The 13,689-nt window shown below is 39.9% G+C and overlaps 1 protein-coding gene across 1 annotated transcript; it reads right to left on the reverse strand.

The window, feature by feature from the left end:
* Nucleotides 1–9,510: 9,510 nt before the first annotated feature.
* Nucleotides 9,511–10,455, reverse strand: LOC129676921 (olfactory receptor 478). The gene has a single exon (XM_055607457.1). It carries the CDS (start codon nt 10,453–10,455, stop codon nt 9,511–9,513), a length of 945 nt encoding a protein of 314 aa, XP_055463432.1.
* Between the last annotated feature and the right edge of the window lie 3,234 nt (nt 10,456–13,689).

The following is a 13,689-nucleotide window of genomic DNA, read 5'->3' on the forward strand; positions in this document are numbered from 1 at the left end:
CTCGCACTCATTTTCTTCTCCTCCCCTCTGGACCAGATGTCCAACCCTGTTCCTCCATTGCACAGCACTGGCTGGTTGTTTAATTGACAAATACAGAGAACAAACGGTGGCATGTTTACACAAACTTGAGATAGGTGATGCTCAGAATAAACATCACAATCCAGTGTCTGGATTGAAACCAGATAGTGGGGTAGAGAAATCAGCATTTGAATGAACAAAGGTAAATTGTATACATTCCAAAAGAACATTATACCAACATATAGGCAAATTTGATCAGATTGGATATTGTATGTGTATTGTCAAGGTTCAATCACTGAATGAGAGTCTGTATGCTAAAGTAGAAATTCAGATACTGCTTAGTGCTGTCTTGGAACAAGATCATACAATGGTTGGTGTGCTACATTTCAGAGTTTGGAGAACTGAAATACAAGCACCATGCCGTAGATTAATATTCAGAATTCCAGTGGACTTTTGCCTTAAATCTGGAGAGCATGATCCTAAGGTTACACATTTGTTAGAGATGGTGAATGTTTTGGAGATGCCTCTGCAAACTGGGGCTGGAGGTACTTCGGCATTGGAATACAACCATTGGAATACAACACTATTGAAGACATTATGACATGAAACCTGTTACAGATATAACTTACAATCCTATAAGTCAAATACTTATGAAAAAAAATCTAACAGTAATTTTAAAAAGATGATAATAAAACAAAAGGAGAATATAATACCTATCCAAAATAGATTTATCAATTTTAAAATATTTAAATGAGATAAGCAGCACACCTGCTAAGATACAGTGGAATTTAGGAAGGACTGCTGAATTAGATCAGCATATAAAGGTCCTAATTCCAAAATGGAGAACAGGGAATGTGTTATGTGGGAAAGGGGTTTGGTGTATGTTCACACAGAGAAGAGAAAGTATGGATTCCATCAAAACTAATAAAAATCAGATATGACAGAGGAAGAACCCCTGAAGATCTTGGCCACACACAAAGAGAGAAATCAAAAAGTCTAAACAAGACAGGTAAAATAAATTGCTGATCCCTTCACATGGAAACAATTCTGAAACTGATGACTCTACCTAGCAGTGTATCAAAGCAGATACTAAGACTCATAACCAAACCTTTGGCAGCATGCAGGGAATCATAAGAAAGAAGAGGGAGTTAATATGACCTGGAGAGGACAGGAGCTTCACAAGGACCAAATATATCTGGGTACAGGGGTCTTTTCTGAGACTGTTTCTCCAACCAAGGACCATGTGTGGATATAACCTAGAACCTCTGCTCGGATGTAGCCCATGGTAGCTCAGTATCCAAATGGGTACCCTAGTAAGGGAAACAGGGACTATTTCTGACAGGAACTCAATGGCTGGCTCTTTGACCTCTCCTCCCCCCCCCCCCAAGGGAGGAGCAGCCCTGCTAGGCCACAGAAGAGAACTTTACAGCCAGATACCTGATAAACCGGGATCAGATGAAAGGGGAGGAGGTCTTCCCCTATCAGTGGACTTGGAAAGGGGCAGGGAGGAGATGAGGGAAGGAAGGTGGGATTGGGAGGGAATGAGGGAGTAGGATACAAAGTTAATAAACTGTAACTAATATTTAAAAAAAAATGTCTTCAGCCAGAACTTCAACAATACATGGCCAATAAATCCCTAGCTACAATATTCTCAGAATTTATTATCCCATTCTTTTAAAAATGACATAGACAAAATTGGTTTATAGTTTGATTTACAACCCAGACTGGCTTATGAAAATAATGCCTTTCTTCTGCTCATACAAAGAGCAGAAAACCATCCTTAATTGATCTGTGCATCCTGCACATCTCATATTTACAATTTTTGGACAGTATAATGCTTGTGATAAATTATGTTTTTAGAAAAAAGGGCTGGACACTGGCAACACTGGATCAAACCCGAAAGGATTCATTACTCTAGCATGCTGAGACATTGACACATCTCTTCCAGCATTTTGAATGTTCCAGCATTCTGCTTGTTCTAGCCTCAGCTGCTTCAATTGCTGTTTCTCTTCAAGTCCTGTTCCCAAGAGAGCTTTGAAAAAAGCTGCTAAACTCAGTTGGTCCAGCATTTTAGACTGTTCCAAACAGGGCTTCTAGTAATCCTGAAATTTCTCAACATTCAAGGACTGGACAACAAATGTTAATGCTTGCTTAATTAACCATATTCCCAGTTTCCTTTGGGCCTCTAACAGGATTTCTACATGTCTAAAAAATCAGCTAGAAGAAATCCATGAGAATAGCATACAATTTCCTTTAAAGGGTGTTGGGTAAATTTTTTATTGTTTTCTGGGGCTATGAATGTTTATTGTCACTGGGAGATGGTTATAAGTTATTAATGTTCTTATTCAAGAAAAATAAGGTTAGGATATTAGTTAATGCAGGTAAATTGTCAGTTAATTAACTCATAGTCATGTAGTACACTAGTCTAATTTATCTCAGGAATATACATCCTTGGTTTAACAGATAGATATGATTCTATAGACTAGTAGGTTATATAATGATAGATAAGTCTTCAAAAACCTCAGAGACCTACAGAGTCTGGCATTTTAAAATGTTTTTATTATTTTAAAGATTCTTTGACAATGAGACAGGTCATCTCATGGTAGCACTCAGCCTACCTCAAAGAAGATGATGAGCATCAAAAGAACCTCCATATGGAGATGGCATCAAATGTGACAAACCAGTGACCTAGGTAAGGAAAATGCCCTCACTTCATGACAGACAGAATTCTGCCAAAAATGAGGAAACTTATATGCAGGCCACGTCTACTGCTGAACTCTGCAAAAACAGGGTAAGCATGTACTAAATAGTTTCTGCTTCATATATATGTCTATCAAACATGCTGAGCCAGAAGGCTAAAAATGATGCTCCAACATTATAGAGTTTTGGGTTCAGGCAGCAAACTGTCTCTGTCAATTTTCTATTTTTTTTGAAGCTGCTAACATATATTTCCTATTTACTCAAGTAACTAATTTTATTCCATCTCAAATCTCTGATGAGGTTGAAGACCAAATAGTTATAGTTCCACAATTAAGCTTAAGTTGTTTCGAATTTAAGAAAATTTTATAGATCTAATATCTAATATAATATCTAATATATATAATATAAAAATTAATTTAGGTATAGAACTCTAAACTTGTCAAGATAGTATAGAAAATCAAATACTTTTTCCTAAGTAGTCAAATGCACATGGTCTGAACATTGCACATGTAAATCTTACCTAATAGTTTTCATAACTGTTTTATACTTATTACTGTATTGAGAAAAAAAAGAGCCTTTTATGGGATGTAAAGGGGAAAATGATGGTATAATGTTCTTCTGAAATGTATACAATTTACCCTTGTTTATTCAAATGATGATTTCTCTAGCTGGTTTCAATCTGGACATTGCATTGTGATGCTTATGCATTACCTGTCTCATGCTACCATTTGTTCTCAGTATTGCCAATAAAAACAAACAGCTAGTGCTGAGCAATGGAGAGAATAGGGTGGGAGATCCTGGTCCGGAGGGGAGGAGAAAGAAGGAAGTAGGAGGAGAGATCTGAGGTGGAGGACCTGGAAACACCAGGAGAAATGAGCCAGACCTAAGATATGACTAAAAAGCAAGTATAATGTGAGAAATCTAAATGGGAGGAAGCTATGCAGGCTTGGAGGTTTAGGGTGGACTAAATATTGCCCAGCATTATATGCTAGTTTAATTAAATAAATCCTAGTTTCTGTGTGGTGATTTTGGAACACAACTACTTTAGGAATAACTGCTGTTTAACTAAAAGATAAATCAATGTTAAATATTAATAATCATCAACAGAGATGAAAAATGTTAATACCTTCAGTCAAAATGCAGCCTTAAGCAAAGAGGATGGACATCAGAAGAAAAAGAAAACAGGATACAAGTTAGGAGCCTCCCACAGAGGGTCTCTGAAAGGCTCTGCCCTGTAGACTATCAAAGCAGATGTTGAGACTTATGGCCAAACTTTGGGCAGAATGCAGGGAATCTTATGAAAAAAGTGGGAAATAATAGTAAGATCTGGAGAGGACAGGAGGTCCACAAGGAGAGCAACAGAACCAAAAAATCTGAACACAGGGGATTTCCTGAGACTCATACTCCAAGTACCATGCATGGAGATAACCTAGAACCCCTGCACAGATGTAGCCCATGGCAGTGCAGTGTCCAAGTAGGTTCCATAGTAATGGGAACAGGGACTGTCTCTGACATGAACTGATTGGCCTGCTCTTTGATCACCTCCCCCTGAGGTGGGAGCAGCCTTACCAGGCCACAGAGGAAGACAATGCAGCTACTCCTGATGAGGCCTAACAGACTAGGATCAGAAGGAAGAAAAAGAAATCCTCCCCTATCAGTGGACTTGGGGAGGGGCATGCTTGGAGAAGGGGGAGGAAGAAAGGGATTGGGTGGGGAGGAGGGAGGGAACTAGAGGGGGGATACAAAGTAAAGAAAGTGTAATTTAAAAAAAATAAAAACTATAAAAAAATGAAAAAAAAATGCAGCCTTAAGGATTATATGGCATACCAGCATACCTGTTTTATGATTTTTAAAAATGCTGAAGAGCTTGACTAATATATGTAGTACTATTATTAGTCTTTATAATGGAAGAAATATCAACTGTAGCAAAACATTTTAGTTTTCCAAATTTGGGGATATTAGTAATATCCATTTGTTGTTTAGAATGGTTTTATACCTTTAAATCAGACAAACAAAACACCTTGTTATTTGTTGAATCTTATTTTTAATGACCATTAGCTTTCTTATTGCAAAAACTGAGAAGCTGCCTCTTTACCAATCTTTTTTTGTAGGGTTGTAGCCATAGCTACTCCTTGAGTATAAGACAGCATGATGTCAGAATATAACGTAATATAATCAGAAATATCTCATTTCTTCCTAAGGGGTCTCAAAGTTGCTTGGTAGGCACTGTTAGCATTCTCATAAGCCAACTGAAAATCCAGAATTTTCATTGCTTATAAGTTGGTTTGCTGCTTGCATTAATCTTGCCACAAAATCTTGAAATAACTCATCAGGTCTCTGACAGATTTTAAACAAATCCTTCACCTGTCTACCTGTTTGTGGAAGTTTATTCTATGCCCTTCGGGCAGCAGCATTTACATGAGCATAAACTGCCACATCAAAATCCAGTTGTTGTTCTATTTCCCTGTAGATTCCTTCTCCAGCAAGCATAAGTTACAGGAATTCCCTGAGCTTGATTAAGTTCAGCTGCAACTTGACAGTGCTCTGCAAATTCTGATTTTCATAATAAATGATCTCCTCCTGATAAGCATGCTCTTGTTAATTGTTTCCAGTCCCCTGGGCAGAGGGCCTCAGTAGACAAGGACTCCAACAGAGCTTGAGTAAAAGGCACTGTGGAACAATATTGAGAGCATATAGCTTTCAATTCTTTTAATTGTTGAAAAGGTATAGGAGCATGGACTCTCGACATATTACCTTGTCCATCAGGCTGTTCTAGCACTGGAAAACCGTAAAACTCAGTTATATCTTCTCCATTCTGCCTAGCTTCTGTAAAGAAGCTTGTAAGGGAGATACAGTTGCCCATACAGTGGACAAAGGAAAAGATCCCCTTGTCTTTTGGGCCACTGCTACTGTAGCAGTCCTAAGAGGAGGGTCCAAGACTGCAGTCAATGATGGAGTTGGAGTAGGGGATTGAGCCTCATTTTCCCTAGTAGTTAATTCCCCATTTTTTCTGTTTATTTCCTCTAAGCCTCATCCCAATCTTTTAATTCCTTTTTGCCAAGACTTACACTTTTTACCATGCATAGCCTAAATCAGAGGGTATCTCTCAGAATAATACTGATCTGGTTCTTCCTCCAACTCTGCAACCTCATCAGGATCTAAGTCATCCTCAAAGTCCTCTTCTGACAAGAAATTATTATCATCAGGAGGGAAATATAACTCCTCTGGAGGAGCTGATGGTCTAATATCATTTTGTCTTGAAGCCTCCCATCTTTCTAACCTCCTTCTCTCTAAGCCTGAAAGTTTAACTTTCTCAGTTTCTTGCTGCATATACAGACTATCTTTAATTAAATTCCTTACCAAAAACACTAGGCTACTGCCTTGTCCCATTTTTATTCTCGGATTTACTCACCATGCCCTTTTTACTTAATGATTTGAGCTCACCAACACCCGCAGTGTCCTTCCCACGTCTGGATGCCAATCTGCCAGAGCCCGCCAGCAGAGTCAAAAAGTTCTTGAGTTGGGAGTGAGGATTAAAACTAATAACCTTTTATTAAAACGAATAATCCTTGGCAGGATTAACATAGTAAAAATGGCCATCTTACCAAAAGCAATCTACAGATTTAATGCAATTCCCATCAAATTGCCAACACAATTCTTTACAGACCTGGAAAGAAAAATTCTCAACTTCGTATGGAATAACAAGAAACCGAGAATTGCTAAAACAATCCTCTACAATAAAAAATCTTCTGGAGGTATCTCCATCCCTGATCTCAAGCTGTACTATAGAGCAACAGTTATAAAAACTGCATGGTACTGGCATAGAAACAGAATGGTGGATCAATGGAACCGAACAGAAGACCCAGAAATAAACGCACACACTTACCGACACCTGATTTTTGACAAAGATGCCAAAACCATACAATGGAAAAAAGATACCATCATCAACAAATGGTGCTGGTCCAACTGGATGTCTACATGTAGAAAAATGAAAATAGATCCATACTTATCACCCTGCACAAAACTGAAGTCCAAGTGGATCAAAGACCTCAACATAAAACCAGACACATTAAATCGGCTAGAAAAAAAAGTGGGGAATACCCTAGAACTCATTGGTACAGGAGAAAACTTCCTGAACAGAACACCAACAGCACAGGCTCTAAGAGCAACAATCTTAGATAAATGGGACCTCATGAAATTGAAAAGCTTCTGTAAAGCAAAGGACACCGTCATCAAAACAAAGCGACTGCCTACAGATTGGGAAAGAATCATCACCAACCCTTTATCTGACAGAGGACTCATATTCAATATATATAAAGAACTAAACAAGCTGAAAAGCAATAAACCAAGTAATCCACTTAAAAAATGGGGAACAGAGCTAAAGAGAGAATTCTCTGTAGAGGAATATCGAATGGCAGAGAAGCACTTAAAGAAATGCTCAACCTCATTAGCCATTAGGGAAATGCAAATCAAAAAAACCCTGAGATTTCACCTTACACCCATCAGAATGGCCAAGATGAAAATCTCAAGGGACAACACATGCTGGAGAGGTTGTGGAGAAAGGGGAACCCTTCTCCACTGCTGGTGGGAATGTAAACTGGTACAACCACTCTGGAAATCAATCTGGCGCTTTCTCAGACAACTAGGAATAGCGCTTCCTCAAGATCCAGCCATACCACTCCTAGGCATATACCCAAAAGAGGCTCAAGTACACAAAAAAGACATTTGCTCAACCATGTTTGTAGCAGCTTTATTTGTAATAGCCAGAAGCTGGAAACAACCCAGATGCCCCTCAACTGAAGAATAGATGCAGAAATTGTGGTACATCTATACAATGGAGTATTACTCTGCAATGAAAAATAAGGAAATCATGAAATTTGCAGGTAAATGGTGGGACCTGGAAAGGATCATCCTGAGTGAGTTGTCCCAGAAGCAAAAAGACACGCATGGTATATACTCACTCATATAAACATACAACATAGAATAAACCCACTAAAATCTGTACATCTAAACAAACTAAGCAAAAGAGAGGACCCTAACTAAAATGTTCAATCCCCATCCTGAAAGGCAAAGAGGATGGACATCAGAAGAAAAAGAAAATAGGAAACAACCTCAGAACCTGCTACAGAGGGCCTCCGAAAGCTTCTGCAGTATAGACTGTCAAAGCAGATGCTGAGCCTGATGGCCAACTGATGGGCAGAGTGAATGGAATTCTATGTAAGAAGTGGGAAATAGTAAGAGCTGGAGGGGACGGGAACTCCACAAGCAGAGCAACAGAACAAGATAATTTGAACACAGGGAACTTCCCAGGACTCATACTCCAACCAAGGACTATTCGTGGAGATGACCTGGAACCCCTGCACAGGTGTAGCCCATGGCAGTTCAGTGTCCAAGTGGGTTACATAGTAATGGGAAGAGGGACTGCCTCTGACATAATCTGATTGGCCTGCTCGTTGATCACTTCCCCCTGAGGGGGGAGCAGCCTTATCAGGCCACAGTAGAAGACAATGCAGCCACTTTTGATGAGAACTGATAGACTAATATCAGAAAGGAGAGGAGAACTTCCCCTATCAGTGGACTTGGGGAGTGGCATGCATGCAGAAAGGGGAGGGAGGGTGGGATCGGGAGGGGAGGAGAGAGGGGCTTATGGGGGGATACAAAATGAATAAAGTGTAATTAATAAAAAATTTAAAAAAAAAAGGAAAAAAAATGAGACCTTTCTGAGAGGCTCTAGTAGAGCCTAGACACCTTGCTTTATTTCAGACTGCTTTTAAGCCAGAGTAAAAGCAGCTCAGCACAATGAGTTAAATTCACAAGGAGGTGAAACAAGAGGTGTGATTTTGACAAGGTATCCCACCTGCTGTCTCAAACAAAAGGAGATTGAGTTGGAAATTCTTCCCGGTTTCCAGCTAAGGCTGGGTAAAAGCAGTCTTTCCACTGAGATTTAAATATCAAAGCAGCTGGTATAACAGCAACTCCCAAGAGTTGTTATGTAAATGTATAGAAGTTTTGAAAATGCAAAATGTAGAACCTTTTTTGACCTAACAATGTGACCTAGCAATTCCTCTTATGGGTATACACCTAAATGAAATTAAGTCAACAACTCATGAGATACATCATTCAGAAAATCAGTTTCACTTAATATACTCAAGATATAAAAACAAAGTCAGTATCTGTCAGTTATGAATGTACAAAGAAATTAGAACTCAAGCGCGCGCGCGCACACACACACACACACACACACACACACACACTAGCTTATTAAACCTCTATTGAGTTTTTTTTCTAATTGTAGCAATATGGATGGAATTTGAATTCATGTGCTATTGAAAATAACTCAGGTGAAGAAAGAAAAACATTTCAGAATCACAGTTACATGTGAATTATTTTGAAGGTCAAACTCACAGAGAGAGCACTCTGTCGGTTTTCAGGCAGGAGATGTAAACAATGGATACACAGGTCAGAGAAGACAAAACTATAATTATAGAAGATTAATCTCTGGTGACTATTGAACGGCAAGAGATAGTTTATATATATATATTTCCTATAAATTTGCTTGAAGAGCAGGTGGCAAATATTTACCAAATATGTGATTTGATAGATACGTTACTTTCTGTGACTTGATATTTCTCAAGTAAAGAGAAAAGCACACTTTAGCAGAGCTACTTCATGTGATACACCCTTGAGGCAGTGAAGAATGTTGGCATGTTCAAGGGTTCAAAAGAAAAAAAAATTGATTTTGGAGTTTGGTGTATTATTACAATAACATATCCCACAGAACAACAGATATCTCTAATAGAATATTTTTCTACTAACCTGTCTCTTCAGAGCACCCTTAATCTCATTGTTCCTGAGGCTGTAGATGAGGGGGTTCAACATGGGGATCACCACCATGTAGAACACAGACACCACCTTGTTCTGATCAGTGGAGTAGCTGGACTTGGGCATCACATAAATGAATGTGATGGTCCCATAGAACAGAGTGACTGCAGTGAGGTGGGAGGTGCAGGTGGAGAAGGCCTTGTGGCAGCCCTCAGTGGAGCGCATCTTCAGGATGGTGATGAGGATGTAGGTGTAGGAGACAGCAATGACAAAAACTGTCACTACAATGATGGATCCACCTGTGAATGAAGGAACAACTGCAGGGACACTGACATCAGAACAAGAGAGTTTTACTAATGGGGCAAAATCACAGAAAAAGTGATTGACATCATTGGGTCCACAGAAGACTAACGAATAGAAACATGCAGTAAAAGACCATGTATTAAGAAAGCCACCTATGTAGGCAATTAGGAGCAATTGGACACAGACTTGTGTGGACATTTTTGTTGAATAAAGCAACGGGTTGCAGATTGCCATGAAGCGATCATAAGCCATGGCAGCCAGAATGAAGCACTCAGTTGATCCAAAGAAGACAACTGAACCAAGCTGGATAGCACAACCAATGTAGGAGATGGTATTTCTCTCCACTAGGAAGTTGACAAGCATATTGGGTGTGACAGAAGATGAATAGCCTATGTCAGCAAAAGCCAAGTGGCTGAGAAAAAAGTACATGGGGTGATGCAGCTGGGAAGAGACTCTGATGAGAAGGATGGTGCTGAGGTTCCCAGACACAGTCACCAGGTAGATGCACAGGATGATGGTGAAGAGGACGAGTCTAAGGACTGGGTCATCAGTTAATCCCAATAAAATGAACTCTGTCACTGCAGTGTGGTTCCCATCCTCCTGGAAAGCCATGGGGCAGTGTAGCTGCTGCCAGGTCAAGCCTGTGATGGAAATGGTATAGAAAGGGATTTGTAAGTATATCATTCTCATTAGCTCATACATGGAAGTTATATAAACAAATACATTACTAAAAATTGAACTTTCATTTATTGATTGTTCCTCTTAGAGCCTGTGCTGTTGGTGTTCTATTCAGGAAGTTGTCTCCTGAGCCAATAAGTTCCAGGCCCTTCCCTCCCTTTTCTTCTAACAGGTTTAGTGTGTCTGGTTTTACATTGAGGTCTTTAATCCACTTGGACTTTAGTTTTGTGCAGGATGATAAATATGGATCTATTTGCATTTTTCTACATGTAGACATCAAGTAAGACCAGCACCATTTGTTGAAGATGCTATCTTTTGTCCAATGTATGGTTTTGGCATCTTTGTCAAAAATAAGGTGTCCATAACTGTGTGGGTTTAGTTCTGGGTCTTCTATCCAATTCCTTTGATTCACCATTCTGTTTCTATGCCAGTACAATGCAGTTTTTGTTACTGTTGCTCTGTGGACCTCATGAAACTGAAAAGCTTCTGTAAAGCAAAGGACACTGTTGTCAGAACAAAACAACTGCCTACAGATTGGGAAAGGATCTTCACCAACCCTATATCTGACAGAGCACTAATACCCACTATATATAAAGAACTCAAGAAGTTAAACAGCAACAAATAAAGTAATCCAATTAAAAATGGGGTACAGAACTAAACAGAGAAGTCTCAATAGAGGAATATTGAATGGCAGAGAAACACTTAAAGAAATGTTCAATGTCCTTAATCATCAGGGACATGCAAATCAAAACAACCCTGAGATTTCACCTTTTACCCATCAGAATGGCTAAGATGAAAAATTTAAGTGATGACATATGCTGGTGAGGTTGTGGAGAAAGGGGAACCCTCCTCCACTGCTGGTAAACTTATACAACCACTCTGGAAAGCAATCTGGTGCTTCCTCAGACAACTAGGAATAGGGCTTCCTCAAGATCCAGCTATACCACTCCTAGGCATATATCCAAAAGACACTCAAGTATACAACAAGGACATTTGCTCAGCTATGTTTGTAGCAGCTTTATTTGTAATAGCCAGAAGCTGGAAACAGCCTAGATGCCCCTCAATGGAGGAATGAATGCACAAATTGTGGTACATCTACACAATGGAATAATATTCAACGAGAATAAAAAACAAGGAGATCTTGAAATTTGTTGGTAAATGGTGGGAACTGGAAAAGATCATCCTGAGTGAAGTATCCCAGAAGAAGAAAGACACACAGTGTATATACTCATTCATAAGTGGATATTAGACATATAACATAGGATAAACATACTAAAACCTGTCCACCTAAGGAAGCTAATCAGGAAGGAGGACTCTGGCTAGGATGTTCAATTCCCATTCAGAAAAGCAAAGAGGATGGACATCGGAGGAGGGAGAAAACAGGGAACAGGACAGGAGCCTATCAAAGAAGGCCTCTGAAAGGCTTTACCCTGCAGTGTATTGAGGCAGATGTTGAGACTCATAGCCAAACTTTGGGCAGAGTACAGGGAATCTTATGAAAGAAGTGGGAGATAGTAAGATCTGGAGAGGACAGGAGCTCCACAATGACAGCAACAGATCCGAAAGGTCTGGGCACAGGGGTCTTTTCTGAAATTGATACTCCAGCCAAGGACCACTCATGGAGATGGCCTGGAACCCCTTCATGGAGGTAGCCTATGGCAGTTCAGTGTTCAAGTAGACTCCATAGTAATGGGGACAGAGTCTATCTCTGACAGGAATTGATTGGCCTGCTCTTTGATTAGCTCCCCCTGAGCAGGGAGCAGCCTTACCAGGCCACAGAGGAAGACAATGCAGCCACTCTTGAAGAGACCTAATAGACTAGGATAGGAGGGAAGGGGAGGAGGACCTCCCTTATCAGTGGATTGGGAGAGGGCCACGGGTGGGGAAGAGGGAAGATGGGATTGGGAGGGGAGGAAGGAGGGAGGTACGGGGGGGGATACAAAGTGAATAAACTGTAATTAATAAAAATAAAAATAATTTAAAAAATTGAACATCCAAATAACTCAATTAAAAATGGAGTATAGATCTAAACACAAAATTCTTGACAGAGGAATCTCTAATGGCTGAGAAGCACTTAAAAAAATGTTCAACATTCTTAGTCATCAGGGAAATGAAAATCAAAATGACTATGAGATTCCATATTATACTTGTCAGAATGACTAAGATCAAAACCTCAAATGATAATTCCTGCTGGTTAGGATGGAGAGCAAAAAGAGCATTCCTCTGTTGCTGGAGAGAGGGCAAATTTATACAATCACTTTGGGAATCAATTTAGTTTCTCAGAACATTGGGAATAGTTCTACCTTAAAACCCAGCTATACCACTCTTGGGCATATATCCTAAAGATACTCCACCATACCACAGGGAAACTTGCTCAATTTTGTTCATAGAAGCTTTATTGGTAATTAGTCAGAAACTAGAAACAACCAAGATGTTCCTCAACCAAACAATGGATTAAAAAATGTATATTAACCTACTAAAATCTGTACACCTAAAGAAACTAATCAAGAGGGAGAACTCTGGTTAAAATGCCCAATCCCCATCCAGAAAGGAAAAGAGGATGGACATCAGAAGAAGGAGAAAACAGGGAACAAGTTAGGAGCCTGCCACAGAGGACTCTGAAAGGCTCTGGCCTGCAGACTATCAAAGCAGATGCTGAGACTTATGGCCAACCTTGGGCAGAGTGCAGGGAATCTTACAAAAGAAGTGGGAGCAACAGTCTGAGCACGGGGGTCTTTCCTGAGACTCAGACTCCATCCAAGTAGCATGCATGGAGATAACCCAGAACCCCTGCACTGATGTAGCCCATGACAGTTCAGTCTCCTAGTAGGTTCCATAGTAATGGGAACAGGGACTGTCTCTGACATGAACTGATTGGCCTGCTCTTTGATCACCTCCCCCTGAGGTGGGAGCAGCCTTACCAGGCTACAGAGGAAGACAATGCAGCCACTCCTGATGAGGCCTAACAGACTAGGATCAGAAGGAAGGAAAAGAAGACCTCCCCTACCAGTGGACTTGGGTAGGAGGAGGAAGTGAGGGATTGGGAGGGGTGGAGGGAGGGAACTACAGGAGGGAATACAAAGTAAATAAAATGAAATTAATAAAAAATTAAAAAAGAAAATATATATTCACAAGGGAATATTATTCAGTCATTAAAAACAATGACAT

The sequence above is a fragment of the Psammomys obesus genome, unplaced genomic scaffold (assembly GCF_907164565.1).
Source record: "Psammomys obesus unplaced genomic scaffold, mPsaObe1.curated_primary_1811, whole genome shotgun sequence".
Taxonomy (NCBI): domain Eukaryota; kingdom Metazoa; phylum Chordata; class Mammalia; order Rodentia; family Muridae; genus Psammomys; species Psammomys obesus.

Bases quoted from the DNA above. Each gene is read 5' to 3' on its own strand.
- LOC129676921 (XM_055607457.1), bottom strand. From the start codon at position 10,455: ATGGCTTTCCAGGAGGATGGGAACCACACTGCAGTGACAGAGTTCATT.